At 39.8% G+C, this 26,515-nt stretch overlaps 2 protein-coding genes across 6 annotated transcripts in view; one reads left to right on the top strand and one right to left on the bottom strand.

Moving 5' to 3' along the window:
• The window catches only part of PROSER1 (proline and serine rich 1), a 28,239-nt gene extending 13,050 nt beyond the window's left edge, over nt 1–15,189 (bottom strand). The window contains exons 1-8 of one of the 5 annotated variants that reach the window (XM_057532743.1): nt 14,306–15,189; nt 11,840–11,930; nt 11,228–11,293; nt 8,835–8,903; nt 6,727–6,821; nt 5,650–5,743; nt 3,717–3,827; nt 1,303–1,386 (exon numbers count right to left, since the gene is read on the bottom strand). In XM_057532743.1, coding sequence (XP_057388726.1) covers nt 1,303–1,386; nt 3,717–3,827; nt 5,650–5,743; nt 6,727–6,821; nt 8,835–8,852 — 402 coding nt within the window. In that variant the 5' untranslated portion in view covers nt 8,853–8,903; nt 11,228–11,293; nt 11,840–11,930; nt 14,306–15,189. Of the gene's footprint in view, nt 1–1,302; nt 1,387–3,716; nt 3,828–5,649; nt 5,744–6,726; nt 6,822–8,331; nt 8,463–8,834; nt 8,904–11,227; nt 11,294–11,839; nt 11,931–14,305 lie in introns of those variants that run through there. The other 4 variants (XM_057532740.1, XM_057532738.1, XM_057532741.1 and 1 more) reach the window with 4 other exon arrangements.
• A 168-nt stretch (nt 15,190–15,357) lies between these two features.
• NHLRC3 (NHL repeat containing 3) lies at nt 15,358–25,707 on the top strand. The gene is made up of 8 exons (XM_057532744.1): nt 15,358–15,422; nt 15,575–15,771; nt 15,981–16,139; nt 16,441–16,588; nt 19,307–19,507; nt 20,270–20,361; nt 22,796–22,908; nt 23,512–25,707. Exons 2-8 carry the CDS (start codon nt 15,688–15,690, stop codon nt 23,762–23,764), a joined length of 1,050 nt encoding a protein of 349 aa, XP_057388727.1. The 5' UTR covers nt 15,358–15,422; nt 15,575–15,687; the 3' UTR covers nt 23,765–25,707.
• Nucleotides 25,708–26,515: the final 808 nt, after the last annotated feature.

Raw genomic sequence — 26,515 nt, 5'->3', positions numbered from 1 at the left:
CAAAACATTTAGGCCTAAGAGGCCAAAAATGCCCCAGCATATCAAATGCCACTGCACTAATACATGGTACAAATGAGGAAAATGGCTTTAATAAATGTGGTTCCTATTAAATTCCAAAGATAGATCCTGCCAAAGACTGCTGTGGAGGTGTTTATTTTTTTATTTCAGTTGTAAATCGTCTCCAACGAAGGGCCAAACCTTATCCTGAACAGCAGATTCTTCTCTGACCCAGTCTAAATTAATCCGAGAATTCCTATCTCCTCCTATGGCACAGCTACTCAACAACTTCCAACATCCTCCTGAGAATTCATCTTATCATTCTTACCCTCTTTTCTCCTTTTGGAAGAAAAAAGCACTACTTCCTTTAGCATCTGGCGTTCTGACAACTCTAGTAGAACGTAGACTGGAATTATGAATTCAGTAACTTAGTCTTTTTGCCTTTTGAAATCCACAAATCTTTCATTTTAGAGTTGATAGAACTTATGTAAGTAACAAGGAACATTCAAAGGGTTGATCTCCAGAGAACCGGAGGTATCCAAAGATAGGCCACATGCTGTACTTTTAACTACAGAGAGAGAGAGAGAGAGAGAAAGACAGAGACAGAGAGAGAGGATGCTAGAGCATGCACACCCACTCGAGGGGGCTGGCACTCACGCCCCTGCAGCAGAGGGGCTCCGCTGGCGGTAAGGGACCCGGACTCTCTCTAGTGCTCATAACCGCAGCCCTGGATGATGTACTAGTCCTGCACAAGGACTATGGTCTGTGACTACCTTGCTATAAACAACTGCCACTGGAGTTCTTGTCAGGCGGGCAGGCAGGACTGCAAAGTGGCTGTGTGGAGGCCTCCAGTACGTCAACTCCAACAATCCTTCAACCCACGGGCTTGCCTTCTCCTGTTCAGTTCATATTCCAATCAATCATTCTAATCACTCCCTTGAAAATACTCTCCACCTCCTAGCTCCATTCTTACTTCACTAACACTAATGCTAATTCAGCCACCAAACCACAACCTTCGTTAAAGTGAACTCTCCGCACTCCACATCTCCAAGCAGACAGCTGGATGTGGCTGTAGAGGAAAGTAAGAACAGTTCATCTGGTCTACCTGTAAAATAAGATCTTAAACCTCAATAGGGCCCTTAACACTGTTAACTAATTATACGTATTTCCCTAGGCCATTCACTTTCCTAGAGTTTCTAGTATACTTTAAGCTTCACAACACAAAAATGAAACTTATGCCTTGAATAGACAGAAAACTAAATGTAAGAGTTAAGACTTGTTCCATCATTTATTTTCTAAACATACTGGTTTGGACGGTCCGAGAATTCGTGCAGCTATTCCTTTGCCTTCGTTGGTACACTCTTCACCATCTTTCTTCAAAGGGGTCCCCTATTAAAAAAAAGAAAAAGGAAAGATAATTGAGACTTAAAAAAACCCAAACAAACCCAAAAGCAAAAACAGAACAGAACAAAACAAGACGTCCACTGTATTACACAGAAAAGGACGTAACTTGGTAGGAGATCAAGGCCTTGGCTTGCAAACCCAATCCTGCCCTGGCTGCCTGATGCTGACCAAGTCCTCGACCCTCCTCTGCCACAGAACCCTCATAACACGTATAGAGGTAGAAGGAAACACGCAACACACATGGAGATGACAGAAGAGGATAAAGTATGTTCTAATTTTTTTCGGCTTCCCTGGTGGTGCAATGGTTAAGAATCTGCTTGCCAATGCAGGGGACACGGGTTCGAGCCCTGGTCTGGGAAGATCCCACATACCACGGAGCAACTAAGCCCATGAGCCACGACTACTGAGCCTGCGCTCTAGAGCCCGCGAGCCACAACTACTGAGCTCGCATGCCACAACTACTGAAGCCCACGTGCCTAGAGCCCGTGCTCCGCAGCAAAGAGAAGCCACCACAATGAGATGCCTGTGCACCGCAACGAAGGGTAGCCCCTGCTCGCCGCAACTAGAGAAAGCCCGCGTGCAGCAATGAAGACCCAACACAGCCAAAAATAAATAAATAAAAATAAATAATTTTATTAAAAAAAAAAAAGTACGTTCTAATTTTTTCTCTGCGCAACAGGAACAGCCAGAGACAGACCTCCAGTGTTACAGTGTATAACGCTCAAAGAATCAAAAAGAGTTCTTGTATTACAGTTGAAAATAGGTAATAAGAAATGGTGTTTTCTATAAGCAGTAAGTGTGATGGCTTATACTGACCTCATTCAAGACTGCTATAATGAACAGATCAAAATAAGTTGACACCCTATTACAACGTGTCCCCCTGATAGCATGTGTTCTAAATGGTACATACTAGTATGGAAGCCAGCTTCCAAGGTGGCCCCCAGTGACCCTCAGCTCCTACTGCCCTTGTGCAGCCCTCCAAATGAATAGGACTGACCTGTATAACAAATAGGATACTCCAGAAATGATGGCCGTTGACTCCCAAGTCTGAGTGATAAGAGAAAACACAGCTGCCGCTGGCCTTCTCCAGGACTATCTGCTCTGGTGGAAGTCGGCTGCCATGTCAGGAGGTACTCAAGCAGCACTAAGGAAAAGTCCTTACGGCAAGGAACAAAGACCCCCTGCCAACAACAACACTAATTTGCCAGGCATGTAAGCGAGCCACCTCGGAAGCTAGGCCTGTGTTTCAGTCAAGCCGTCAGGTGACTACAGCCTCATGAGAAACGCTGAGCCAGAACCAAGCTAAGCCTTTCCTAGATTCCTGATACATAGAAACTGCATGAGATACTAAATGTTTACTGTCTCAATCCACTAAGTTTTAAGGTTATTTGTCACACTGCAATAAAAATATACCATTCTGGGCTTCCCTGGTGGTGCAGTGGTTAAGAATCCGCCTGCCAATGCAGGGGACACGGGTTCGAGCCCTGGTCTGGGAAGATCCCACATGCCGCGGAGCAACTGGGCCCGTGCGCCACAACTACTGAGCCTGTGAGCCACAACTACTGAGCCCACGTGCCACAACTACTGAGCCTGTGCTCTAGAGCCCACAAGCCACAACTACGGAAGCCACGCGCCTAGAGCCCGTGCTCCGCAACAAGAGAAGCCACCGCAATGAGAAGCCCATGCACCGCAACGAAGAGTAGCCCCCACTTGCCGCAACTAGAGAAAGCCCGCGCACAGCAACGAAGACCCAATGCAGCCAAAAATAAATAAATTAAATAAATTAATAACTACCAGGAATCGCTTGCAATGAATAAAAATATTAAAAATATATATATATACCATTCTATGAAAAAATTATTTCACAAAGAAGTCTGAGGAACACTGGGTGATACAAAAACAAGTGTCTTTCTTACAGGACTTCTCAGAGCCTTTATTATGCAACATGATTCTCCAGGAAGGAGACTCTGTGTTTCCCAAACACACTTAACTGTGAAACTGACTGCAGAATACCGAGAATTTGAGAAATACTCCTTTACTACATGTAAATCAGTGCGTCTAAAATACTTGGAAAAATAAAACCAAATCATCCTCTTTTCCATTTGGCTTGTTCTTCTGTACATTTTACGCAAATAGTTTAATACAGCTTATGTATGAACTTTCATTCAGCAGTGAATCTATGAATTACGTTGCTGACATAGCAAAATCCCTTTCCTTTGTAGACGCATCATCAACTGGCATTTTCTTTAAATATCATTAACTATGCTCAATTTCATATGAAGAAGTTTCATATATAGCCACAAAAGTATACTTACTGGGAAAATTCCATTTATGCGACTAGGTTTTCCTTTGGGATATGGATTTCCTGGGATTGTTCCACAAGAAGATATCATAGCATGAGGAGCTTTGCAGCCCGCCTTGAAAGCCTGTGAAATAACAAAGAAGAGGGTGGTTAAAAAAAAAAAAAAAAATCAAATAAACTCACAAATTAAGTATTCTGGATGTTGGGAAGCCCTGCTAAATAACATGAATTAAGGAATAGCATCACATTCAATCTGTTCATACATCAATCAGCACTCCCACTGGTGAACATGACCAAAATTAATAAGTAAAATCACTTCATTTAATGGAATTATTTAAATGGTAATAATGTTTTTAATGTCACAGATAATAAACTCCTATACAAAGATATCTTCACAATGGATTTTGTAAATTGTGTGCAAAGAAGTCCATTTACTATTTGATATGTCTCATTTCTCCAACGACCAAGAAATAACACTGTCCAACTCAATAAACACCAAGCTCACATTACAGGTAAGGAAAAGAGAGCACAGCCATGAAAGAGACACGGTCTCCACTCTAAAGAAGTTTACATAACTTAGTGGATAAAACACAAACAATAACATGGGACATTGGGTGTCCAAAGAGCTATACTGATGAAAAAGTAAGAGTTCTCTGGGTACTAGTGTTCAACATAACGTTACATAATTATGAGATATACTGAAGGATGAGATCTTGGTCTAGCTTATTTATTATTGTGTCCCCAGCTTCTGAAATGGTGCCTAACACATACTGAATTAGTGCTCAATAAATATTTATTAAAGGAATGAAAAACACTGTAACAGGTGACATATATTCTAATGGATCTATACTGTATAAGAATATCAAGTTAAATATATATATATGCTGTATTTTACAGGTACATATCATATTATTAGCTATATAATCCAGCCCCGTACTAAACATTCCAACCCTAAAAATCATCTCAATTTTTAGCTATTATAAATAGTACCAGGGTGAGTGCCCTTATACATGAATGTGTATGTTTCTATTTATTTCCTTAGTATAAATTCCTAGAAATAGAATTTTTGGGTCAAAAGGTATGAAATTTTAAAGGCTCTTCAAGTTTGCCTTTCAGAAAAGTTGTACTAATTTACACTGATTAAAGGACCTATTCCACAGAAGACTCAGGCCCAGATTATTTCTGAGATGGGAAAGTCACATGATCAGAATGCTTCATAAGGAAGAAACTACAGTAGTAAATGCCTAATGCCTTAAAGAATTTAGTCAAAAAACTCAATGAAGTTATTAAAGTAAAGAAACGTGGGCTCAGATCTTGCTTTTGCTACAGTAGCTTATGACTAAGGCAAGCTCTCCACTCTGCTGAGCTTGGTGGAGGGCGTGCGGGTTAAATACGATTGAGCTGCAGCTCCTAGGGCAGCAGTCCGTGCCTTCCTCAAGCAGGTTTCTAATCACTAATTCAGTTTCCAACCATCACAGTCCTAAGAAATAACTACCTTAGATGATGAATCAAGTTTTCTAGGCTTGGACAAGTACTACTTCCCCCACTCTTACAGATTTTAAATTAAAAAACTGCAATCTTGCTTCATTACTCATCTTTTATGAATTTGATGAAAATAAGCCCAATGACAAAGCAAATTTAAACAGTCAAGTTTCTAAATACATAAAATGAAGGACAAAAGCTTGGAGGCATGGCAGAGCTACCAAGGGACCGAGAATAAACACCCCATGAGGCTCACGCTGAGGGCTGGCTTCTCACTCTCAAGCCGTCTCTTCATTCACCAGTGTCCCCCCTCCAAAGACTGCTGGGGCGTCATTCTTAACCCATCACATAACAGCAGTCAGGTTATTCAACAAAGTTAACATAGGAATAAGACTGTACTGTTTTCTTCATCAGCATTCAGAAAAACCAACATACCATTTATATAGCAATCTTGAGGAAATTACCTGTTCAAGCACTCTCTTGCACCGTTTCTTCTCAGACATATTTATCCTGAACAGATCTTCAATGGGACGAGAATTCTGTGCATCAACAATGTTTCTACCAAGCAAATACAATTTAGCTTTTCATTTAAGAAGCTGGACACACGTATTTAATACACAGATATATCTGAGCAAGCTTTTCCCCATGACATAATGAGGAAGTATGATTATTTAGTTTTAATTGGTGAATGGAAATAACATGTTTATATGAGGATGGTAAATATAATAACTGAACTGACATTCATCTGGCTACCTGAAAGTAACAAACTAATACTTCAAATAAAAATCACTATTTTGAGGTTCTTGCAAATATACCCTCTCAATGAGTGTCAGGAGAGCTACTGGCAATAAAACAAACCCATGTGCTAAATGCCTAAAAATCATGGTTGATCTAAAAATGAAGTTTAACCTTATGCTTCATTTTAATTTTGTGCTTTTTGCGGTCATTTACAAATATATAAGGGACTTAAAAATGCATATGCTGTAAATAAACAGCAACTTCTAGACTCTTACATTATAGGAGAGTAGGTTCTTTTTCTCTTACATTCATCACAATCTTTTCTCAAATGTCGTGCTGGGTGCTTTCACACATCTTACAGTATTTAAAGTTCACATTCCTACTAAGTAGATGAGATCCTTATTTTCACAATTGAGGAAAATAAGATCCAGAAAGAGTAAGTATATATTAAGTCAAAAAAATACACGTTGTCAGAACGTGGAAGAACCCATCTAACTATAAGTCCTCTGGCTTTATCACCAAGCCTTTCAAGTTATTCAGAGTGGGAATGCAAAGCAAGTCACCGAAATGCAGACAAATTGAAATAATTAAACTCGATAAGCCCAACTATTTTATAAGTTATAACCATGTGTAATAAGCACACTAGATACTTAGATATAAGAATTCAGCTCTATGCTTGCATAGATTTTATTAGAGTTCCATTTACTAATATAATTCTGACACATTAACATACACTAATGAGTTAAAAAGCGTTTAAAAAGTCTTCCAAATTTTTCTCCAATGAAGTAAAAAGAAATACTTACGAAGCTAACAGCTCAAGAGCAACTAGTTTGTCTTTACTGAAGGTGAAACAATTGAGTATATTGACCACTTCTGCTGGGTGAACAGCCACCATTTTCTATTAATATAAAAAATAATGAGAAATTTTTTCAACATGAGAAATTTTCATGCAAGAAATTGCCTTTTGGGGGGGAGTGTAATTAAATGTTCTTAATATAAATATTTGAGATGAAAGCTGCTAAATCAAAAGTAAGTCCTAACAACTGTGTGCATTAAAATTAGGCTTTTCAATGTACCTACTTTAATTGAAGAGCTAAGTTCTCCTATGTGCTCCTTCTTATCCACATTTCTCAATATGTTCATCTACGGAAAAAAAACTTACATGTTCTGCTTTCCTCAGAAAGGCTATATAAAAAGGGATATTTACAAATATGGGAGATATATTGCTCGAGAAGTTAGAAAAAAAATTATATTCCTCAGTTAGAGTGCTAGGTACGCCACAATCAGAACTTCCTAGTGAAGTCCATGGCACTGAATAGTGTTATTAAAGAAAGGTACTCCAATCACATCATTAGAGGAAAGATGGGTTAAACAGGTTTCTTTACTGAACTTTCTTAAGAGCCTTGTTAACGTGCACTGTGACAATCCAGGACTGTGTGGACTGTTAATTTAATTGCCTAGGATGCCTGTATCTTTGAAAAGCAGGTCAATTTATAAATGTATGTTAACAGTGCAGGAAATTCAAAAGCAAAGTCAGGATAAGGAGATAGGTTAGAATCAACTGATCAACAAAAGTGTTTTCAAACACTTTAACTCCTGTACCACCAGAAGAACTGGTAAAACCATATACCCCACTGCGTGTTTTTAAATTGACATCTAAAAATTTTACCAGAAGTTTTACGTATCTGCAAAAGATTTCCTTATACGTAAGTTTATTACATATTTCTGAAAACCTTGGAACTACTGATCTAGTTCATTTACTTTATGAAAATGTCCATAACAGAACCTAACGGTCAGTCCGTCTTCAGTAGGACAACAGTCAAATCAGACTTACTCTGTCTATAAGTGCACTACGGTGTGCCTGTGCAGCCTTCTCACCTCTGATTTTTAATCCTAAGGTAGGTGGATAGGCCAGCCAGCCTAAGAGCTTTGTCATGAGTTTGTTGTTCTGATAAAATAAGGCAAGGTTTATTATCAGTTTGTTTTCTGTTTGTTGTCCTGATAAAATAAGGCAAGGTCCCCATCAGTATTTCTTACGGAAGCTCTGTTTTGCTCTCCCTCTCAGGATAGTGCATTGTCTCTTTGGTCCTTGGAGAAAGATTTTCACCCCCAGCTGATGGGTGAGACAACCCTTTTTTTTTTTTTTGGTAAAGCAGAAAAAAAGCAATTGTTAAAGAGAAGAAGCACTAACAGACCCAGCACTTTCTTAGGCAAATAAGTTTAGGAAGCTAAGGATTGTAGATTTCCTTAAAGCTATCAATGCCTGATATTCCCAGGAAAATCTTCCTATACAGCCAGATCCTGTTTGACTTTGGTGCCTCTGTTAATCTAGGCTCTAGAGCTGTGCTATCCATATAGAAAGTCGCCACTAGACACGTGTGCCTGTTTAAACTGAAATTAAATAATACCTTAAAAATATCCTTCCTCAGACAGATGACACGTTTTAAGTGCACAAAAGCCACATGTAGCCAGTGGTTACCATAGTGGATAGAGCCGATATAAAACATTTCCATCATCGCTGAAAGTTAATTTGGACAGTGTTGGTCTAAAAAATGTAAGTATAAACCAGTCTGAATATTCTTCTAAGACTAAATACAAGAGGGTGAAGATATACAAAAATAAAAGTAAATAAAAATACTTAAGAATTCAAATCCTATGTTTTGCTTGCCTATAAATATTTTCTACTCCAATCTGCCAATTAGGACCCTGTACAATTTAATAGTACAGTACATCCGATTTAAATTTACAAGTTTTAATTTTTTAACAAAGTTATTTTGAATAATTAAAGTATAATGAAATTTAGTGTCAGGACCTAATGCAAACAAATTACAACTTGAGATGAATTAGAGAAAACTAGGGGAGAATTCAAAATACTTAAATCCTACATTCTAAGGAAAAATAAATTACTTACATGCTGCAGTGCTTTCATTGCCTTCAACTGAGGCTCAGCCCAGGAGAAATATCTCAGTAAATCAACCACCTGAAAGCAAAGAACTAATTTAGCTCTAACGACAATGTGTTTGCAAACATTTCTCCAAGATGTATTTCAGTACTTTGAACTACTATTCAAAGTGTGCCGCCTGGGCCCCGGTGATGAGGCATAAGCATGACACCAGAGTTCAGACTGGGCTGATGGAGTAGCCAAGTGCAGCTACTGAAATTTAAATCAACTGAAATCAAATCAAATAAAAAACTCAGTTCCTTACTGGCACAAGCCACATTTTAAGGGCTCAACGGCCATATGAAGCTGGTAGCTACCATGATGGTTACTGCAGAGAGAGAGAGCATTTCCACCATCACAGAAAGTCTTGGACAGCATTGGTCTAGAATAAAGGAAAGTATAAGGTACAGGAAGAAGAAAGTACCTGAAGAAAAGGAAAGCTGGAAAAGTACTAGATGGAGATAAAAACGTCGCGTAGGAATATATAGTATGAATGGAAAGTTTTAAAACATTTAGTGGAGAATAAGTTTTAATCAATCGCAAAAGGGTGTTCAGTGGTGTGGTTTAGTGTAGGTCCACTAACTTCTACTCTTTAACTCACATCTGGAGGGCATACTCCTCTTACTCAGACCACAGATCTATTCCCTAATAATGTAAGAATCTCCCTGCATCACGCCAGCAGCGTCTACATGGCAAGTCATTTTGAGAGCACAGCCAGCCAGGCTCTCTCCCACCACCACCAGCGAAGCTCAAGTGAATGAGGGAGATACTGTGCAACAGCCAAGAAGAGGTGAGCAGACACCACGCCCACAACACTAAAGTCTCTGCGTGGTCACCACCACCTGGGTTCACTGCCTCCAAGGACACCCCAAAAGGGGAAAAAAAGACTCAAGACGAGAGGGTAATAAAATCTGAGTTAATGAATTATTTTACTGTGAGTTCCTAAAAACGTGTTAAGGCTTCAATTATTCCACAAAGCGAGGTTAATCTTAGGAACTGGTGTGGTCTGTGAAGAAGAATAAAAATACTTTTCACTCCTTAATGAGAGATACATAAATAGCAAACAAGTATTGTGGGTACTTTCTATACAATTTTCTAAGAGTGTATGCCCTTACTTTTATGAGGATAATGTTTTTACTATATACAGTAAATGCTACCTGGGACTTTACGAACCATAAAACTTTACAAATTATCATGTATGATTATTATATTATAATACAATAATCAATATAATAAGCTTAGAAGGTCACACTTAGAAAGTAGCTTGATAAAATTTTTAATGACTTTAGCAAAGTCATTAAATTTTTAGCAAAGTCATTAAATTTCCACAATAGGAAGTTATCTACAAAATTTCACATATATACACAGAAACACAAGAGAAGGGAAAAAAAGCTATCAGCTATGTGAAATTATAAATCTTTCTCTGAAACATTTAAATTTTTAAAAAAGCATAAGGCGATTTTGAAAAGTAATGGGATAGCTGAAAAACCCTCATTAAATAGGCAGCAACATGTGCAAGTCACAAAGCAGCTTTGAGGAATTTAGTAGGCAGAACTACAGGCTTAAAGTTATTCAAGTTTTGAAAGTCTTGAGAAACAGATGAAAAGTTGGAACATTTACTAACTCAATCTATAGATTCATCCACTGTCTACCCTATTCATGTTCCCAATCCTTTCTGTTCTTCAGATGTACATTTCCATTTCTGGTCTATTTCTCTATCAAGTATTTTCCAAGTATCTCTTGGAAATCCAGCTTTCTCTGCATATGTGTGTGTGTATATACATGCAAACCTGTTTTTCAAAATCAGCAAACTCCCCCTAAAGTTGGGTGAAAGCCCCCACTAAACTACCACACTGAAAATATTAGTCTTCTGGCAGTTACAGAAACTACTTATTAGACACTATTTTTTTTCTTATTTGCTAAAATTTTTACTTAGTGGCTTCATATAAGAACATATATCACCACTTGTTCAAGTTTTATAAAATGTAGTGAATTTTGCAATTACTGACTCATAAATACTGTACAATTTTGGGTATGTTTACCATTAGAAGTTTACAACATATGATACTGTGCCCAGAATATAAACACTTTGAACTGCTTTCTTCATACACTGCATTTTAAAATCATGTTAGCATATGATATCATGGTGAAAGTGGGTATGTTTATAAAATACCCCAACTATAAATCATGTAAAGTTTTCTGCTAAAACTGAAAGCTTCTGAAGTTCCTGAATAAACACAGCAACAAAGTAAAAGCAATTCTGAACTTGACCAGCAGGTAAATAAAGACATTAATCAGAACATCAGTGTAAAAAAAAAAAAAGAAAAAAAAAAATGCTGTTGCTTAAACAAATAAAGGAATACCTGTTCACTGGAGAAATATCCATGCACATATTCAATTGCTTTTAATTTGTACTCTGTCAAAACAGCCTAAAAAACATAGAAAAACAGAATGAATGTATGTAATCATATGCATATATCAAAACTGCCTAAGCAACTCAAACAGCCCTAGCACAAGGAGGCAGATAAAGTCACCATGGTGATGTGACATTCTACCTTCCCAAGTTCCATGCTGTAAGGGATACACTGAGACAGCAGGAAAAAGCCCCTGGGCCTCCCTACTCACTCCTACAAAAGAAGGGAACAGAATTGTAAGAGATATGATTCGACATTAATAGAAATTAAGTATTCCTGGAAAACTAATTGCAGTTTTAAAGCATCCGAAATTCAACAGGCCGTCATTTTTAAGGTTAAACCTACTACCCATTACTCATTCATCAGATAATTATTTATTGCACACCTATATGTGCTAAGTGATAGAGAAACATGGATAAGACATGGTCTCGTCCAGGCTCTCAGTATTTCTACAGGGATATGAACCCAGGAGCGAATCTGTGCGCCTGACACTAGCTGGCAGCGCGGCCTCTGAAAGGTATTTTAATTGCCCTGAGAGCCTCCTCACCAATCACTACCCACCTGTTACTGTGAGGATTAAAATAGTCAAGAGTAGATGTGACACATAATAGGGAAGTTCAGAGAGAAGTCGATGGCCTTGACCCAGCACTACCTAGAGCAGAACGAAATCATGTATGATCTCCTTGCAACTATATGCTAAGCTTACAGATGGAAACACCAGACTATCAAAATTTGGTAACAACTACTCATTAAAAATCCACTAATCCCCTTTGTATGGTGACAGGTGGTAACCAGACATATTGTAGTGGTCATTTTCTAGTATACAGAAACACGGACAGTGTTGTAGGTCAGTTACACTCCAGAAAAAGAAAAATCAACTAATCCCTTTGCATTCACTACAAAACAATCATATTTGTACTTTTCACATGCATCATTCTGCTAGGAGAAAATACTATGACCAGTCAACAGAGAAACACACCCAGGGAGCTCAGTAGCTGAATTTTCACTGAAAAAGGGGAGGGAATGGCATTCTGGATAATGTACTCTTGGGGGTTTGAGTATTATTGCCATTATTGGACACAATCAAAAGCACGTTTCTGGCCCAAATCCTGGATTGTGCTGATGACAAGTCATGTCTTAATTCTTTGATCAGCACCTGAGAGGCCCGGCTGTATCCCCAGGCACAACGCCATGGCACTCAGGAGTCAGGCTACCCAGCTTTCAACAACGGTCTCCTCCCTCACCAGGTGGGTAACTTTGAGCTGGCTGGTTAACCTCAGATACTAGATTTGCCCTCTGTAAAATGAGGGTTGTTAGGAGGATCTAATCAAATAACGCATGGAGAAAGTGCTTAGAATAGACACACTCAGTTAAGTGCTCAATAATAAATGACTATTATTATTATTACCCCCTTCTTAAAAAGCAAATTAAATATTGGTTTTTCCCCTCCTATTTCTTTTTCTAGTGTCTTCTTACATGGCTTTGTTTTAAATGACAGTAATGACAGCCAGTATTACCTACAGACGTAACGGTGACACTCAGGAAGATATTACCTGGTTTAAACTGACTTACATTTACAAAGTCTGAGAGCAATTTTTAAAAAGCCAACAGTGATTCACACACTTAAATATGCTTATATATTTACCCCATTTTAACAGCCTAATACTGTGTTGATGTATCTAATTATTTGGCATAGACAGCAAAAGATATATTTTGATTTCAGACCAGAAATAAGGACTTAAGTTGCTATGAATTTGATTTTAATCTCTGGAAAATTTCCTATTCCCCTCATTAGTAATTACTATGTCATCTTCCCAGAGTTTAGAAGGGAGAGAATATGCAAACCGACACTCTATAGCTTCCAAAAGTAGAAATCGACTGGTCTACCCGAACAAATTATTTTCTCATAAATAGTAGTTTAACATCAGCTCATGAACAAATTGTGGCAAATTCTAAGTATATAATTAGCAAGCTAATGTTTTATTGCAAATTTTCGTTGGACAAATTGGGTTTGCAAAAGCAGAAATTTCATTCAAAAAAAGAACACTCAATATCCTTACAAATGTAAATTTAACCTAACACGCAAATTTGACGGAGAAAAAAGAGCTTTAAAAAGGATGAAGGAAAACAACATTTTGCTTTACAGAAAATGAAGAAAAACAGCGAGTCCACAAACAATTTTATTAATAACTTTGTAAGCTGAAATAAATAATCACCAGAGCACAAGGTAACAAGTCTTTTCGCGTCAATCAAGGGTCTTAAAGATATGAAAATGGCGAGATAATTGCCCGGAAATTCTAAGCAAAGGACCCTGTATTAGCATAAGAATGGTTAGTCAGTCCTTCTAGGTTTAACTTTGTAAAGTCTTATTTTTTGCGCTTGAAATAGTGTTAGGCTCAAGGGTACATGCCAAATTTTTTGCTGTCTGGTTCATTCTGGGAGGTAGGCTATGCACAATAGCCTCAAAATGAAGCAAAAACTTGAAAGCAGAAGAAAAAAGTTTTGAAATGCGAGTGTTTGAAGCCCATTCCTAAGAATGACTTTAAACTTAATGCCACACTTATTAGGACACTAATTTTGTCCGGCACAGGCAACAAATATAGTCCGCTTATACTCAGATTTTAAAAACCTGTAATAATAACTACCGTTAAAGAAACTCCCTACGCTATTATCTCTAGTTTTCACTCACTTACGTTACTGAAAGATGAGGAAATCGGTTCAGAAATATTAAAATCACTTATCCGAAACTACAGAGCTATTAAAGATTTGTAGAGCGGGTTTCGGAACCAGGGGCTCTGAATATAATATCCGCAACACCGCACTGATTCTCAAGAAGTTTAGCGTTAACATAATTTCTATTTGTATCGTGAAATGTATCAAGATAGAAACTCCTACTCTATACGTTAAAATTCCAACCAGTTTTGCAATCCTTAAACCCGTATTTTACACAATCTGAACGCAGTCCCTCACAGAGAATAAATCACGAGAATTCGTAGCTCACAGATTTAAGGAATTAAGTGCAATTACCTTTCTAATTTCATCCAGCACCGTTTCAAAGGACTTTTTGTCCATCTTGACTACTATCTCGACGAGAAGAGTTACAGTTTCAATTACAAAACGTTCATCCCTGGTCCGCTCCGATAGTAAAAACGTTTACAGCTGAGAAGAAAAAAGACTCAAGGAGCAGGAGAAAGGATGCGAAGAGGTAGAGTACTTCAAACTCTAAAAATTTCTAAAAATGGAGACTTATAAAAACTTTTTATTAAAAACAAAACCCGTCAGGCTTCCCCAGCTTCTTTACACAAAGCTTCAGGACCCCCTCGGGGAAGAGAAGCCCGGGGTTCGGTAGCCGGAGGCAGAGCGTCGGTCCCCGCAGCTCAAAGGCAGGCGCCGCCGGGGGAAGGTCCGGAAGCCGCCTTCCCGAGTGGACCGGCCCAGAGAGCAGAGGCACCCGCTCCCCGAATCCCGCGGGCGGCGAGGAGGGAAACACCGGTTTCTCGGCCCGCACTTGCACCTCGGCCGCCGCCGGCCGCCCCTCACCGCCGCGAACCTGGCCTCATGGCCCGCCTCGCGCTCACTCCCAGCAGCTCCGCCGGACTCCTGGGTCCCGTAGCCCGGGCAGCAGCGGCCTGGCAGCTCTTTGTTACCAGCTGCCACCGCTTCCGGGAGCGGGCCGGCGGCCGGCTAGCACCGGGAGCCGGGCGAAGGGGCCACGGTCTCAGGTAGGGGGACTCCCGAAGACCGCAGCACCAACGGCGCCAAGAGCCCTTCTTGATTACCCCCAGAGCGTCCCCCGGCTCGTGGGGGCCTTCAACGGAGCCCGTCGCGCCAGAGTAAACTCAACTCTGCGCCGCCAGCTGAAGCCACTCTTCGCGGAGAGCCTATGGAGGGGTCCTGGTGTGGGAATGTAGGTGTCCATAGCGGATGCCTGGATGTCTCGGAATTGGATGAAGTTGAAGTCTTTCCCAGAGCCTGAAAGTTATTAATCAAACCTTAATTCTAAGGTTTGATTGTGCTAATTTTTGGTTGTTAGGTCTGAATTTAAAAGAATGAACGTCGAGTGGTTAAGGCATATCTACGGGCGCCCCGATTTTGGCGGACTGGAGAGGTCCATAGCGTGGACCGTCCGAAGGGTGGTCACGGGGTAAACCCGGGGCACGCGACATGCGGATGGGGATGGGGATGGGGAGGGGGAGGGGGAGGGGGAGGCGGGCGGCGGGAACGCGCTGGGAATCCGGAACCCCAGTTCTGATTTTCTTTCGCCCTGGTCTTTGCTGCCTTCTGGTTCTCTCCTAGGCGCATTGGAGCTAGGAGCTCAGTGCAGCGACGAACCGCGTGGACCTGAGGCTGTCCGGGCGGCCCCCAGCCACCTGCCGATCTTTCTCCCTTGCCTGGATTCGTGTCTAGTCATGGCGAGATTCTGGGTGTGCGTAGCCGGCGCTGGCTTCTTTCTTGCGTTTCTGGTTTTCCATTCGCGTTTTTGTGCCTCTCGGGTGAGTTGGGTAGTGAGGAAATGGCTGTCGGGTGTGTGGATAGCAGGGTGGGGAGACGGTCTTGGGATGGCGGTGGAGCTGGTTCTCTCACTAGTTCATCTCAAAACCTGCACCGGGGGCCGAACCGCCGACTCGTTGCCTGTTTCTTAGCGTTAAAACGTTTGTAATACGGTACATCGCCATTTTCCTTATTTTCGCTTCTTTCCCAGCTCCCGCTACATCTTCACTTAGCTTTTAAAATTTCCTGGAGAGCTGAGGAAGCCCTTTACCGGCTGGATGTGGATTGGCCTAAGTATTCAGAATACTTTACTGGAGCAACATTTTGTGTTGCAGTTGATTCCCTCAACGGATTGGTTTATGTAGCCCAAGTAAGTAAAATTGGGATTTTTTTTTTTTAAGTTATGAATACAAAGAAAACAGTTTTCCTGTCTCACCGAACTCAGTAACTGTATGTTTATATTACGCCAATTGTGGAATTCGTTTTTTGAGTTAAAGTTAATACTTTGGTTTTGAACGCGGTAGAGATGAATAGTGTAAGGATTTGTAGATGGTTTTTTAAACGTTACTAAATTCCTCGGTTAACCTATAATTTTTGTTTCTCTCTGCCAAAATAAAGATTGCTTCCTTAAAAGTGATTGTATCTAAGCAGTTATTTTTGTATGCCTTCAGAGAGGGGATAACATCCCAAAGGTATTAGTGTTCACAGAGGATGGATATTTCCTACGAGCCTGGAATTACACAGTTGACACACCTCATGGTATATTTGCAGCCAGTACACCACATGAACAATCCGTCTGGATCACGGATGTAGGAAGTGGTATGTGTAGTAATACGTATTAAATTATCTTGCTAGAAATCACAGCTTTGCCCATGTTCCTGCTTGTCCATTTTAAAATCAGAGTGGCCGAATCTAATTGTAATTTCTTTAATGATTCGTGAAATCGCTTGTTTCTAAATCTTTATACTGTACTTCTGTAGAATCAAGACATTTAACAAGGAGGCTATAATTATTATGATCTTTCCTTTAAGTTGTCACAGGGCTTTTGCCTTTTAAAATATCAGTTACTCTTCCTAGATTAGATAATTCTAAACTTCTATGAAGCAAAATAAAATGGCGATCTCTAAAAGCTAATGAATGGAGTCCTTGCCTTTAGTTTTCCTTTACCACTTCTCTTTCAAAAGAAATTATGCTGATAACAGAAGTTATAATAGGCTAAATGCCTAATAGGTTTAAACAGATCTCATGTGACAATACAATGAAAAATCTTTGACTTCAATTCTTGCTATTGAACCACATGCTTTAAAAAGTGAAAAAAAATTATTCCAGGTGAAACAAAAGAGAGAGAGTGAGATTATGCTGAGAAACCAAAACTGCTTTCTTGCCCAGAGTACAAGATCTGCAGAAACTGCTGGTGTTAATGTTTCTGAAATCCCACTGACTTCAGCATGTCTGAAACCTTCCTTCTGTCGAATATTTTTAGTAGAATGTGCTGCAAAACAAAGTAAACACAGTTGAACTTAAAACTGTGAGATAAGTTTTCAGAGATAACTGTTGGCTTGTGCTTGTGGCTTAAGACAAGATGCTATAAGAGATAACCTGGTATTATCTTAGGATCTCAGGAAGGAAAGAGATCTTAAAATATTTCTAGTCTTACTTGTCCCAGTTATGTTCATGGCTTGAAGGCCCTTCTGTTTCCCCACTTCTGGCTGATTCAGATACCGTTTTGGAATTAAAGAGGTCTCAGTTTTTGTAAGAAGTGCCCTTTACCACATCTGTTCTCAGCACCCAAAAGGTTTCTGAGCCTCAGCCCCGGGACCCATTTATTTAAAGCTGTATTTTGAATGGTAAGGTTCTGGTTGACCCCCCAAAATCTAAGTTATCTCTGAGTTCATTGTTAGACTCTATGAAATTTGATTATTTTCGCCTTTTTTTTTTTTTTTTTTTTCCTTTTTGGGATTCACTGTTAAAAGAGGCCACTACTTTTTAATTCGTTCCATTCATGTGATCCTTTTTTATAAAGTACTTCACTGGTTCCCAGAAATAAAAAGAACACACATGGTCTCTTCATTCTTTCCATTGTAGCTTGTTTTTCCACACACAGATCTGAAGACAGTTTTTCTATTCCTTCCTATATTTCGAAGAATAAATTCTCTTCAGTAAAAACATGGCTGCATATCATAGCCATTAAAAAAAAATTATTTACTGCTATTCTATTTCTTTTCCAGTTCCTTAGAGACTTTGTAGTGTGCTTTCTTTTTTTTTTTTTTTTTTTAATTTTATTTATTTATTTATTTTTGGCTGTGTTGGGTCTTCGTTTCTGTGCGAGGGCTTTCTCTAGTTGCGGCGAGTGGGGACCACTCTTCATTGCGGTGCGCGGGCCTCTCACTATCGCGGCCTCTCTTGTTGCGGAGCACAGGCTCCAGACGCGCAGGCTCAGCAGTTGTGGCTCACGGGCCCAGTTGCTCCGCGGCATGTGGGATCCTCCCAGACCAGGGCTCGAACCCGTGTCCCCTGCATTGGCAGGCAGACTCTCAACCACTGTGCCACCAGGGAAGCCCGTAGTGTGCTTTCTTTAATGTTTTGTTCTCTTATTATTGCTACAGACTTTAGCTCAAGTCTCCAAAACAAGTATAATAATAAATACAATTGTCAAGATAGGATTGTAATGCAAGCTGATTCACTTTATTTCCAGAGAGCCCGTTGTTTCCAATTTATCATTTGAATGCCTACCAGTTAGTTGGTCTTGGTATGCCTTCAAGTTGGTTTCTGTTAACTGCTTTATAGTTTTTCCCTATTTGTTAATATTCCACTTTATACTTTTGCTTGTAAGATAATTATAACTCAAAGAAGTTTCAGTGTGAGAAAATAAGATACTGGTGATTCGGAAAGATCTATTCCTTTCTTAGGAAAGAAAAGCTAATGGGTTGAATTTTGTATTTGTTTCCACTAGAAGAAATGTAACTTAAAAAAGTCGGTATTGTTATAAACCAATGTTACCGCAATAAAAAAAAAAAAACTTAACACAAGAATAGATATAAATGACTTTTATAAACAAATAAACAGAAGTTTGTATTTTAAAGAACTTTTTCAGTCAACCACTGAAATTGGAGATCTGCCCGTGAATGACTGGAATAACAGTTTTCAAATATAAGTTGTTCGTTTTCCAGATCCTTCTTAATTTTCTTATACAAGTAATGCTTATTCAAGGTCATAAGATTAGAAAAAGAAAATGGTGTACCAGTACTTTTACATCATGAGCCTTCTGTTTAAGGAGTCAATTTTTTTTTTTTTTTTCAGTTTTCTTTATTTGGATTTAGAATCTTATTTTGGAGTACCTGAGGTTTTTATTCATGAACAGATTTGGCTATAACTAATGAAGCTCTATTGCTTGTCAAATATAACATTTAATTATCTGAGCCTTTTAACTTTTTATTGCTATTTAATTCTGTTACATTTCTGCTCTCAGCTTACTTGAAAAATGTGAATGTTTGTACAATGGTTATATTTTTGAAATGTGCATGTCTATCTTCGTAGGACTCTACGGTCATACTATTAAAAAATACAATTCCTTTGGTGATCTTGTTCAAGTTTTGGGTACCCCAGGCAAAAAAGGCACTGGTTTAAATCCCCTGCAGTTTGATAACCCTGCAGAATTATATGTAGAAGACACAGGGGATATTTACATTGTGGATGGAGATGGAGGACTGAATAACAGGTTGATCAAATTGTCCCAAGGTACGTGGCTTAGTTTTGTATGGTATTATTGCAATACTTTAAAACTGAAGGAACTTTTTGGCCAATCCAATATAAGAATGTTACTTAATAAGTTGGATTTAATTTGTCTGATACTCAGTATAACTTCAGTCTTTGCCTCTACCTTCACATTTCCTTCTTCTCTGTGTGTCTCTTTGTCTCAGATCTCCTCTCCTTTCTCTTATAAGGGCACTAGCCATTGGATTCAGGGTCTTCTCTAAATCCAGAATCACCTCATCTCAAGATCCCTAACTTATTGGAAATAGGGCCTTTGCAGATACAATTAAGGTCACATTCACAGCTCTGGAGATTGAGACTTGGACATATCTTTTTCTGGTGGGGCTGGGGAGAGGGACACCTTCAACTCAGTACAGGGGAATTAAATAAGACGGCCTATAGAAACATAATTTTTAAGCTCAGAGGAATGGTAATACCAAATAACAGGTTGGTTATAAGGGGAACCAGTTTCAGGACGAGGTTGACATGAACCCTGAACAATGGTTTTGAGTTATGAAAAATTCAGGTGGAAACAGTCATTAAAGAAGCAGATTAATTGCTTGAAACAGGGAAAGAATTTTTTTAAGCATACAGATTACTCAAATGGGTGTATAAACAGAAACCTAGGAAAACATAATCAGCTGGGGGTATAACTGAATAGTTTGTAACTTGTGACATAAAATATAACATGTAAATGCATAAGGTATTCTATATGTTGTTCTGACCATATATGTGTACCATTTATAGATTTCATGATCCTTTGGCTACATGGAGAAAATGGGACAGGACCTGCTAAGTTCAGCATTCCGCACAGTGTTACAGTTGATTCTGATGGTCGGGTAAATATACAGTGTCGCTGTGGACTGTCTGAATATATGGGGGCGGTGCAGAGCATGGATATATGGGCACACGGAGTGTCTAGACATTTGGATACGTGTGTATGTTAGTGGATGTGTGTATCTGGGTACGTCTGGGCAATTCCTCTGGGTATATCCACATACTCCCTTATAAATGTTTGGGTCCTATAATGAAGTTCCCCAAATATTTAGAAATGAGCAAAATAGATCACCTCTGTCACTTAAAGGATAGAAGAAGCAAATAATGGAACAGGATATAAGTGAAGTTGCCTGAAAAAAAAGAGTTGTCTTGAGAACGTGTTGATCAAAAGGGAGATGGAAGAGGTTAATCTTGGAAGCTTGAAAAAGGGAGTGACCAGGCACACTCTAGTTCTCCAAGTGACCTAGCTCCACTCTGTCTGAGGAACAGAAAGCTTTAACCAACAAATTTCAATTTCTTTTTTTCCCACCTCTGTCTGTCCACTACCACCTCTTTTGCTTTTACACACCTTTAAGCATACATGTCTCTTTTGGGGAGTCACCTTCCTGTAACCAAACCCACCCAAAATGTTTTATATTAGTTTCTCCACCTGTTTTCCTATAGCAGCCCTTACTTCCCCATTATAGTAACTATCACACTGTAAGATGATGGTTAAATTGTCTCCCCTAATAACAGTGTAGGCAGTATGAGGGCTGGAACTGCATCCCTTCTGCTTTCTATGTTAGTGCCTAGCCCGTAGTAGTCGTCTTACATATTTGTTAAATGACTGAATGCCTTGGTGCACAGTGGATGCATCAGACTATCTTGGCTTCACGCCATTAGAAATTTAATTCATTTCCACTTCTGATTCTGTGCTCAGCAAGCAACCTTCTGATTATGGCTTGGCTTCCTATGTTAACAGAGTGAGAATGTTTTGATCATAAAATCTTCAAGTATTTCCCGTTGTAGGTAGGAAGATAACTGAACATATGAACTTGTCTGTAAATTGGGAGCTAGAAAGTTGGAATTCTGGTTTTGCACATTACCCTCCTGAACCTGATGAGCGACTCCCCTCATGGGGTAAGAACAAGGTCAAGTTCCTGAGTCGGCAAGACCTAGACCCAGGTCTGTTCACCATGGTGAGGAATGTCCTTGGAGGTCATTTGATGGGGATACCAAGTGATGAAAAACGGGCCTGTTCGTTTCTGGACGCTTGTGTTTTTATAACAACAGCAGCAATGCTATTGTGGCATTTAACATGATTAACTCATTTAATCATCACCTCAACCCTGTGTGAAAAGTTTATTAGTTCCAGAGTTAGATTTGTTGTTTCTTAAACCAGGTTTCTCATAATAAAAATCTGTTGAGTAGGAAAGATAATGCTAACAACCTATAGTGTCATTCAATCCAAGGGTCTAAACTGTATTTCCTCCTTGGCCACTTATCTAAGACAGTAATCCCAAAATCCTTAAGGAAACTCCTCTTTAGTAAAGAATCATAGATCAGGAAAAGATCTAAGAAATTACCTTACTTAGGGATCAACAGCCTTTCTAAAGTGATACACTGAGTCTTTATTTGTTTCTGACTAGAGATGAATTCAGTGGCTACCAAAACTCACACGCATTGACAAAGATTTAGTCAGGGTTACCCTGAAGAAATAGTCCTGAATCCACAAATCCCAGAACTCCAGAGACCCTCAAAAGGGGGAAGTAGAGGTCAGCATGTTTGACCCACCCTGTACACATGCCACAGGTTGCATACATCAAATACAGTACACAAAATGTCATTTAGGTCCAATCTGCCTTCCTGTTTATAACAACAGTTTCCTTAAGAACTCATGACAGCCTATAGCAAACCTAAATTAAACCTACTGTTAGCCCATTATCATGCTTTATATGTCACTAAAATCTCCCAAGCTTCCTCTTTAGTTTGGCACTTCGGTTTGGCACTTTGGACATACCCTGGTAAATAGCAGGTAGAGGTTTAATGATGCGATACGAGTGAACAGCTGGCTTCCCACTGGCCTGGGCTCCTAAAGAGCAGGGCTGCTTTTCTAAGATGTCTTTGTCTTGTTAGCTGGCCCAGGAACCAGCAAGTCAACAGGGCTCAGTGACAGCGGTTAGAGGAGGGAATGAATGAATGCTGTCACTTCTCGGTGTCTCCTGATCCTCTGCGTTATAGTGGAGTACTCCAGCTTTTTAGTTAGCCAGATGTTTAGTAGAGCATTCTAGGCTTCGGGTTAAGACAGATGGCCATACGTGGCGCTCTGGCTTCTTGTAAGCTCTGCTTAAAACAAAGTATTTAACCTTTCTGCATTTGAGTTTCTTATCTGAAAATGGGGTTTTTAATATTCTCTTCTTTGAGGTTCTCTAAGTCCTCAATGGGAGTGTTTATGAAACTAATGAAAATAAACATTCATTCTCTCCCCCTCTTCTTTTTCTTTTTTTGGGTTCCCAGGTGTGGGTGGCAGACCGAGGCAATAAAAGAATTCAGGTGTTTGATAAAGACACGGGGGAGTGGTTAGGAGCTTGGAATAATTGTTTCGCAGAAGAGGGACCTTCTGCAGTCAGGTAATCGTTTCTTTTTGTTTTAAAATGCTTGTTTGATTTGGTTTATGTTAAGTTTCTCTGAAGAGCTAGCTGAAAGTTTAAAACATTTACTGTTAATTTTAATCAGGGAAAAAGGAGAAGGAAAGAAGTTTTCAGAGAACATGTAATCATATTTCAAATGCCAGGCAGCGTGAGTGTGGTTAAACTCCCAGCACGCTGTGGGATCCAAGTATCAGAGATAATAAAGGCTGGACCTTCCTACATCCTCTGCCCTCGAGATGCAGTTTATTTTTAAACAGAGAATGAAAATAAAAATCTTGAGTCTGTAGTTTCAGACCTAGCCTGACACCGATTCTCCATTAGTTTCATCTTTGTGTAATATTCCAATATTGTTAATTTCAAAAAAAAAAAAAAACGTAAACGAATCTTTGGTTAAGTCTGTCATGACAAATCTCTTGTTCCCTGCGAAGCAGAATCAGATCAGTTTTCAAGCCCCCTTGAAAGAACCCTTCAGCAAGCAGGTCCTCACTGTCGTGTAGCACTGTGGGGGATGCACATGTTGAAAAAATAAATATTTATGTTAACTTTGCCCCGGTTGATTATGTGACATGTCTTCCTCCTTAGATTTACTCCCGACGGGAAGCACTTGATCGTAGCCCAGCTGCATCTGAGCCGGCTCTTACTCGTGGCGGCGCCCCCGGTAGGAAGCATTGGCGACTGCTCGGTGACCAGCACGATCCAGCTGGCGGATCAGGTCTCACCTCATCTCTTAGACGTCAGTGGGAAGACTGGAGCCGTCTATGTGGCGGAAATTGGAGCCAAACAAGTACAAAAATACGTCCCTGTGAATAGCTATTTCTCTTCATTCGGTTCGTAACTGTTTCTTTCCCTGAAAGTCTTTCAAGTGGAAGTTCAGATTTGCAACTTTGGGGCATTCTTGTGACTTTGTTTCACACATGAGTGCATAAGGATATTTTAATGAAAGAAACGTAACTCTAATGAAAAATGGGATGGGGAAGCGGGACTAAGGTGGTAACCCAGTAGTTTGCCCTATAGACTCATTCTCCCTGGTGGGGGGGAAACACAGGAATAAAAATGGGTTTGCAGGATAATTTATTGAATTTCACATAAACAACACAAACCTTCACTTTATTCACTTAGTAAAAAAATGAACTCCTTGAGAGATGGGGTCAGATGGGGTGTTGATTAACGAGAACCCACAGGGTGCCAGGTCCTGAAGGTTCAGGAGTGAGGAGGCCGGGCTGTCTGTGTGCCTTTGAGTAGCTTTGAGTCCACAAAACACGGCAACAGCAACGCGCCAGGGAAGCAGGACTTTCAGAAGGAGGGGTGTTATGTCCGAAGCATGGACAGACCTTGCAGGGGGTCTGCTTGAGCTCTGACTTGAAAAACTGAGGAGGAGAGGACGACGTCCAGGTACAGATGTTAAGAAAAGTGCACGCCTGTTGGGAACTTTGGTAGACTTTCTTTTACAGGCCCAACTTGGCTTTGGTCCTTTAGCTGTAGGATACGTAGTTTCATCCTTTAAGTATAGGAATAAAATGGCTAGCGTCTACGCACTTTACCCAAAGGGGTTTTTACAAATAACTGGAATGGTTTTTAAAGGTAGTGTTAAAAATAGTTCCTCTCAGTGTCGCCACCTTCCTTCCTTCCTTCCTTCCTTCCTTCCTTCCTTCCTTCCTTCCTTCCTTCCTTCCATCCATCCATCCATCTTTTTTTTACATGAACTCTGTCCATTTCTAACATTTGTCTACCTCAAGGAAGTTTTAGAATTATTTATGGGAGAATGTGTGCCGAACACTTGGAGCTATTAAGATGAAGAATTTCCCCCCTTTCTATTTCTATGTCTCTTTTTTGCCCCTTTGAATATTGGCCTCCCAATTAAGACCATTTGTCCAGTTTGTTCTAGTTCATTCTAGGTTTGGAAGGAACCTTGCCATATTACAACCTTTCAGATCATTCTTCGCCTTTTCTCGTATCAGCCTCCCTCTTTATCTCAGTGTTTTACTGTAAATTGAATGGCAAGTGAGAAATCTTGAGCTGACTGTCCTCGTCACCTGTTACGACTGGCGTCTGTTTTCCAGACCTCGAGGAACTTACACTTTTGTCATGTCTTGATGCAGTGAGGAAGGTAAATCTACCAACAGGAAACTCCCTCCTGTGTTCCAAGGCCATTGATGTGTGTTTGTGCCATTGGTCAAGCCGTGTGATCTAAGTGAGTTGCCTTAGTTTTCTCTTCAGTGAAATGGGGACATCATTGCCTTTCCTCCTTCAGGAAGGCTGTGAGCATCAGATGTGCAATAGGTACAAATGTGCCCTTTGAAATCTGTAGCTCCAAGTACATTAAAGTCATCTTATTAGCAAGGGTCCTACTAAATGTGCTCTTTACCTGATACCAGCTATCAGTTTTGCCTTAATTTTGCATTTATTGCTTTTTTTCAAAACGTATCCTCACAAACTTTATGCAGTTTAGCCAAATCGACTTGGCTGAAAGGAAGTAATTTGAGGTTTTATTTGTTTTGTTTCCAAGCCAGGACAAGAAGTGCAAATGTCTCTTTGAAAGAATATAGGTTAGATTTTGTCATTTCAAAAATGTTGTATTTAACTTTGTTTTATACCAGATTTTTATAAAACTTGCTGAAAGTATTGTTTCCATGTGTCCTGCTAAAAGTGTTTATTTTATTAGCATACTTGTAATTATGGTATCTCACTTTTTTCCTTTGGATTAATTGGTTAAATTAATTGAATGAGAAATGTGTTGTATTTTCTATTAAAAAATAAAGATAAAAGTTTTGGAAAGAATGCAATATTGTCTGATTTTCCAATTAAAGTTTGATTTTATTGTTATAAAAGCAGTCTATAATTTCTTTTCCATTGAAGAATTTCAAGAATCATGAAATCACAGGTTGAGAGTATATCCTCTTCATTCACAGTTGAAGTGAGGGCTGAAGTGTGTAAATATTGCTAGAGGTTGCTTAGAAGACTTAATGTGGCTTTTTTTTTTTTTTTTTTTTTTTGCTGCGTTGGGTCCTCGTTGCTGTGCATGGGCTTTCTCTAGTTGCGGTGGGCGGGCCCCTCTCTGTGGTGGCTTCTATTGCTGCGGAGCGCGGGCTCTAGGCCTGCAGGCTTCAGTAGTTGTGGTTCGCAGGCTCTGGAACGCAGACTCAGTAGTTGCGGCGCACGGACTGAGTTGCTCCGCAGCATGTGGGATCTTCCTGGACCAGGGCTCAAACCCGTGTCCCCTGCATTGGCAGGCGGATTCCCAACCACTGTGCCATCAGGGAAGCCCCCTTAATGTGGCTTTTAAGATGGTGGGTGGGTACAAATGATAGTAATAACTAGCTAACTCTATATTTTTGCGTTAGAAATGGAATCTCTTTACATCTCTACTTTGTAGATTTATTCTGGGGGGGAAGGAGTAGGGTGTTCTAAGTTAGAAAACCGAAGGCTATAGGTATCTTTCTTAACCTCCACTACAACATCGGGTCTTTAAAATGGAATATTTGTCCATCAAAGAAACCATGTATGCAGTGCGACGATAAGCGAAGGAGACCTCTATACTTTGTGCTCAGGTCATATAACAGATTAAAAGACAACTTCAAGCAATGTG

The sequence above is a fragment of the Balaenoptera acutorostrata genome, chromosome 18, assembly GCF_949987535.1.
Source record: "Balaenoptera acutorostrata chromosome 18, mBalAcu1.1, whole genome shotgun sequence".
NCBI lineage: Eukaryota > Metazoa > Chordata > Mammalia > Artiodactyla > Balaenopteridae > Balaenoptera > Balaenoptera acutorostrata.
This window is presented reverse-complemented; position numbering and strand designations above follow the sequence as displayed.